The sequence below is a fragment of the Lactuca serriola genome, chromosome 6 (genome assembly GCF_051521515.1).
Source record: "Lactuca serriola cultivar US96UC23 chromosome 6, Lser_US96UC23_V15, whole genome shotgun sequence".
Classification (NCBI taxonomy): Eukaryota; Viridiplantae; Streptophyta; class Magnoliopsida; order Asterales; family Asteraceae; genus Lactuca; species Lactuca serriola.
In genome coordinates this window covers 31745658-31751963 of record NC_136413.1, presented here as the reverse complement: position 1 = coordinate 31751963, position 6306 = coordinate 31745658, and the positions used below count along the sequence as shown (strand labels likewise).

The window sequence follows — 6306 nt, the reverse complement described above, 5'->3', positions numbered from 1 at the left end:
TCCCTAATGGACTCACGGATAGTGAGAGTATAGTCAAAGCCAGTTGGAGTATAGTAAGCTTCCTCGTATTGTATGTCGATAACATACTACTCATAGGAAACGATATCCCGACACTGCAGAAAGTCAAGTCCTGGCTGGGGAAGTGTTTTGCTATGAAGGACCTCGGAGAGGCTGCCTATACTCTGAGAATAAAGATAGTGAGAAACATAAGTAAAAGACTAATAGGACTTAGTCAGAATACTTACTTGGACAAGGTACTAAAACGTTTTAGTATGGAGAATTCAAAGAAAGGAAAGTTACCAATACAAAGTAACGCCAAGTTGAGTAAGACTCAAAGCCCGAGTACTGAAGTCGAGATAGCGGAAATGAGCCGAGTACCATACGTTTCCGCAGTTGGCTCGATTATGTATGCTATGACTTGTACTCACCCTGATGTGGCTTTCGCTTGGAGCATGGTCAGTAGATATCAAGGGAACCCTGGCAAAGCACATTGGACCGCAGTCAAGAATATTCTTAAGTACCTTCGAAGGATCAAGGAATGGTTTCTAGTCCTCAATGGGAGTGATGACTTAAGGGTGCGAGGGTATAGTGACGTTAGTTTTCAGACTGACATGGACGACTATCGTTCGCAGTCGGGATGAGTCTTTACTCTAAATGGAGGAGCAGTGACTTGGAAAAGTTCCAAGCGTGAAACCGTAGCTGATTCAACGTGTGAATCAAAGTACATTGCGGCGAGCGAAGCGTCAAAGGAGGCAATATGGTTAAATAACTTCATTGGAGACCTTGGAGCTGTGTCAGCCATACATGAGCCTATAGAAATTTTCTATGATAATAAAGGAGCGGTTGCCTTGACCAAGGAACCGAGGGATCATGGCAGATCTCGACATATCGACATAAAATATCACTTTATTTGACATCGGGTAGAAGAAGGACTCCTCGTAGTGAAGTGGGTATCATCAGAGGATAACACAGCAGATCCGCTTACGAAGGGACTAAGTAGGGTTAAGCACTTGCAGCACGCTAGGAGCATTGGGCTGAAGGACGATATTAGTTTAGATTAGATAGTTTAGAAACGTGTAATAGATAAATTGTAATTAAAATTCGATGATTAAATAAATTAGTATTATTTATGAGTAAAGTTACTGTCTTATGTTAATTATTTACTTATTGTTTCACTTCGCATGTTTTGACTTCCTGAATAATAAGATTATTCGAACAGTCCACAATCGTTCATATGTTGGAAGTAGGTATGAATGAAGACTGTCATGAACTGGTATGTAGATTGTCTAAAGTGTATTAGACATATCAAAAGTTTGTACAACGTTCGTGAGTGCTTATGAACTTGATTTGAGCATTGGAATAAACCCACGCTTGCTGGAATCACTTCATGGAATTTATCACGAGTGATCGCAAGACGATAATATCATATGGTCTTAAAACTTAGATATATGGTTTATTGTTTGCTGATTGGTTGTGCATTAATAACACGTAAACGCATCAGTAACTTGATGTTATAAAATGCATTGTTGTGTATGATTTGATTAGTGGATAGTAAATGCATATAAGTCGAAGTTTATCTGTTCCTTTTATCCTGAGAGGGTAAAAGCGATATCTGGGCCCCTCGATGATTTGGTTTGACTTATGTGTCGGCCCGGTCAGGACTGAATTGATGTGTTCAATTAAGTTCTATGTCAGACGAATCAGAGATCGAGAAACAAACTGCTAGACAATAAGTATGACTATGTTCCATGTAATTGTCCGCATGATATCTAAAACGAACTATACGATCCCTCATCTAAAGGACAGGTTACTGATAAGATCAGAGTTTGACAGCGTCTTTGAGAGCTACGATTGCTAATCGGATTGTATTTACATTTATAGTTACTAGACTTATCAAAGTGGGAGACTGTTGTATTAGTGTCTAAGCCCGTAACTATATTTGGTAAGTATTTGACCCGACTGTGCATGGTCCTTTTGGGTTGCCTTCACCAAAGCAACATGATAGGATGATTTATAAAGAGAGAGGTTATTATGATTTATTAATACGTTATATGAATAATATATTAAAGGAGAAATCATATAGTTTAATTAATATTAGACAATAATTAATTAAGAATTAATTTTGTGGCTAAAAGAGATTAATTAAATAAAGGGACTCGAACTGTCAATTGTGTGATAGTTGATTTGGGCTGAGAATCCTTTTGGATTTAAGGGGTGGACGAAAATTAGAGTGGGAGCCCATCTAATTTCGTCCAAGGCCTTTATTTTGGAAGATTCTTTGGACTGCTTAAGGCCTAAGCTATCCAATTAGGGTTTTGACTGAAACCCTGATAGTACAAGTATAAATAGACCCCTAAGGCTTCTGAAATTGGCTAACCCTACTTTTAAGAGTACCAGAGCCGACTTCAAGAGCTTCCAACCTCTCTCCAAGATCATCCTCTTGTCTGTGGTGTTTATAAGTCATTAGAGGAGTGACATTTGTGACTCTAAGCTCCAAGGACAAGAAGATTCAAGCTTTGAAGAAGAGGTAATCATCTAGATCTGATTTCTTGTATCAATTTCGAAATATATACACTAGATTTAGGGTTTGTGAGTCTTGGATGAATTGCATGTACAATAGAGAAACCTAGATCCAAGCATTAGGGTTTGCATGAGCACATAAGATGTTCTTTTGGCTCAAACCCATCAATATGGGCCAAACTGTAATTCAATAAAAGAAGCGAACCACTTTTGACACATATGTAACCATATGGATCAAATATGCCAAAAAGTAACCAAGTTCACTATTCATAAGGATGGACTTCTTTAATATATATATATATATATATATATATATATATATATATATATATATATATATATATATATATATTAATATGTTGCTCCTCTACCGAGAAATAAAATATATTTAATACAATATTTGAGGGGTTGTTTTGGATTTTTCTGAAACTTAAAGGGTAATTTGGTATAATATAAATTGGACAAAATTGAAAAATGATCCCTATGGTATATAAAACACGCATGTTTGTGCCAAAAAAGTTTGGACTGGTACCAGAGGTTTAATGTTTTCATTTTGTTGCAAGTTTGGTCCAGTTTACATTATTTTTTTTTAATGACGATTTTGCCATTGGTTTTTGTTTTTTTAGTTTATTTATTTATTTATTTAAATACTCTTATAATTTTAAGGGAAAAATAAAAAAGAAATACATCTCTCTCTCTCTCTCTCTCTCTCTCTCTAACAATTAAAAAAACTAAAATACCCCCTCATTTCTTCCCGGTCTCCCTATTTCTCTTTTTACTACCCTACTGTAACCAACGATCATCAAACAAATCAATTTTGATTTTGAAAATTGCTTGGATTATTATCATCAATCAGTAATCGATTAACCAAGTTATCAAGATTCCACTCATTTGGATTTAATTTGCAGCACATTTGTGTAGGAGTAATGAGCAAGTTCCAGTCTTGCAAGAAATGACCTCTCGATGAACACACACACACAAAAAAATTTGAAAAAGAAAAGAACCTCTCAATGAAAAGATATGAAGCAAATCTGACAACTAAAAGAAGCTCAAACGAAAAATATGAACAAATCTAAAGCAGTTAGGTCTGTTCGTCAGGAGAGAGGCGAGTGTTTTAGACGGCTTTATACGAAACGTGATTTGTTCTTCGGAGAGGGGTGAGTGTTTCAAACAACATCTCTCTTTCTTTATGTCTCTTTTTTTCTTTCTCTCAAATCTATATATTCGGAGGTAGGCTCGTAGCTCCACGTAGCGGGTGACGACACTGCAAACCCTATCTCTTCAGATATGGATTTATCTTATCCATAAATAACCTCTATGGCAAGCGGTGAGTCAAATATGCAAATGGTGGTGGTCCAAAAGGCGATTTCAACTTCACAGTCGGAGATAAACCCAAAATCTTCGTTTTTTTGGTGAAGAAAAAGAGACGGTGGCGTTGTCAGCTTCGTCATCGTCGGAAAATCCAACCATAAACAATGACGAATAGATCTAAATTCGATCCATAGACGGGATTTGGGTTTTTTTGGTTTGGGTGAGAGTTTCAGATGAGAGAGAGAGAGAATTTTTTTAATTGTTTTTTAATTGTTGTTAATAAAACAAAAATAGATAATCATATAACAGGGGTTAAAATTGTCTTTACAAAATAGTTCAAATCAAACGAAACTTTTGGACCACTGAAATTAGTCCAAACTTTTTTGGCCTGAATATATGAGTTTTGACATACCATATAAACCATTCTTGCAATTTTGTGATTAATTGATTTTGTGTGAAAAAACTTGTCTTTGAACTTGCGAACTTGTAACTCTAGAGTAGAGGAGCAACACTTACCAATTACCACAATATTGAAATCAATATTTAAAATGCATTTTAATTGATTACCAATGAGCCCATTAGGTAAAATCGTGGTCTAGTGAAATCAGAGCCCATTTACAAAAATAGCAGCCCGATAAAAATCATTTGCGATTATGATTTTTGATGGCTTTTGCTTTTTTTGCTTTTTTTTTTTAACAAAAAAAATTATAATTAGAATAATTTTTCGTCTTGATTAAACCGAAGCCCCAAAATTGGCACACCTTTAGTCCGAAGTGCTGACTGCCGACTGCGGAGGCAAAACCCGCTAAAACTTTTTCCCGTTCTCCCCAATTATAACCCTAATAACGGAACCTCCATATTCCACACTCATCAACAATGGCGTCTCGATATCGCTCAATTTGTAGACCAGCTTCAACAATCTTCAAATCCATGGCTACTCCTTCACCTAAACCTACTTCAATTCCATCCCTCGCTCCTCGTTCATCTCCAACAACTGTCACGAGGTAAATGCGCAACTTCCATCCAATATTAAATCCATAATTACGGGTGTTCTTATGTCATGTTTACCTTATAAATGGTGATTGTTTTGTCTGTGAATTAGTTGAAAAAAAAAAAATTTCATTGTTTCAGGTCATTTTCTCGAATAGGTTGTGTGCAATCTCTGTTGCCACTACACTCAGCAGTGTCCTCGGCTCGATTGACATCTTGTCTCGGGATAGACTCGAAGGGGTCAAGATCTTTGTCTCAGGGTATGCTTTCCAGTGCAAACCCGGGAGTTTGAAAATTTCTCTTTATCTTTATCTGTAAGCATACTACTTTGTTTTATTTCAAACCTTTATGACATGCGATCATGAACTAGGCTTGTTGTTTGAGGATTAGATAGAAACTGAGAGAAGCCCCGACCCTTGTTCATAGTTCTACCCCAAATCTAGTTTTGGTTTGTGGTAATTAAGTTGAAAGTTGAAACCTTTAAAATAACCTTGATTACTTCCTTTTTGCTTAAACAAATGCAACGACATTTTTGGTTTCTTCATATAAATGCAACATCTTTTTCTTCTGGAAAAATTTATTCCAGAATTACCCTTTTGCCAGTTAGTAATTGTGATAACTATTCGTAGTTGATTTAGGTATAAAGGATGTTTAACCAATAGTCAGATGGTTTCTTTAAACTCTTTGCATATTTGTTTTTTTGACTTGATTTTGGAATGTGGGAATGTTATTCTTTGTTTTAATAATTAGTTTTGTGTTTTTTCATGGAAAGAAATAAGAATTGTTTATACATTTGTTTAGCATACTTCACAGACTTTACTATATATCCATTAATAAATGTACATGCTTAAAATTCATTTTATTTTGACTTATTTTGTTTTCCAGAAATGGGTCTCAGTGTGCCTCGATAAGGGAGGAGTCTACCCTAAAATTCACAAAAGATGGCATGTTGATTCACAAGATTGGTATCCTTTTTATAGTCCTTTTTCATATATTTGTTGAAAGATTTTAGCAACAATTTTGTATAATGGAAGCATAGAATTCCAAAAATTCATTTATCAATTATTGTTTTCAATTTCCATCCTTGTTAATTAATCTTGCTAACCCATGATTACCATGAATTTATGCCATAATCTATGTTATCATGCACTACGTGTGTTGCTTCTGTTTTACATTAAAGTTTTTCTTATATAATAAATGGTGGAAAGCACTTTGATCTTCCATTTGTTTTGGGTGAGATAATAAGTGCTAGTGATGTTTTTTTTAAGTAGAGGAAAGGTTTGTTTGATTTTGACTTAATGAGCTTAATGAGTTATATGGTTAATTCTTTTTGACTTAATCTAGAGATAACGATTTAGGGGTTGTTTGATAGTTGTTGATTGAGCTTAGATCTGATTGAGTTAAATCCAACCTCTTATTAGACTCAGGAAGGGGCTTTTTGATAATGCCTCTTATTGTCTGGTAAGAAGTTGAGTCTAATACGAT

At 35.3% G+C, this 6306-nt stretch overlaps 1 protein-coding gene across 2 annotated transcripts; it reads left to right on the top strand.

Moving 5' to 3' along the window:
* The first annotated feature begins 4571 nt into the window (after nt 1-4571).
* On the top strand, nt 4572-5900 carry LOC145059284 (protein NONRESPONDING TO OXYLIPINS 2, mitochondrial). 2 transcript variants are annotated; one of them, XM_079007139.1, is made up of 3 exons: nt 4572-4835; nt 4963-5081; nt 5707-5900. In XM_079007139.1, the coding sequence occupies exons 1-3, from the start codon at nt 4708-4710 to the stop codon at nt 5730-5732; spliced, it is 273 nt and encodes a 90-aa protein (XP_078863265.1). In that variant the 5' UTR covers nt 4572-4707; the 3' UTR covers nt 5733-5900. The 2 variants fall into 2 exon arrangements, with proteins under 2 accessions (XP_078863265.1, XP_078863264.1); XM_079007138.1 differs by having other exon boundaries at nt 4963-5135.
* The last annotated feature ends 406 nt before the right edge of the window (nt 5901-6306 follow it).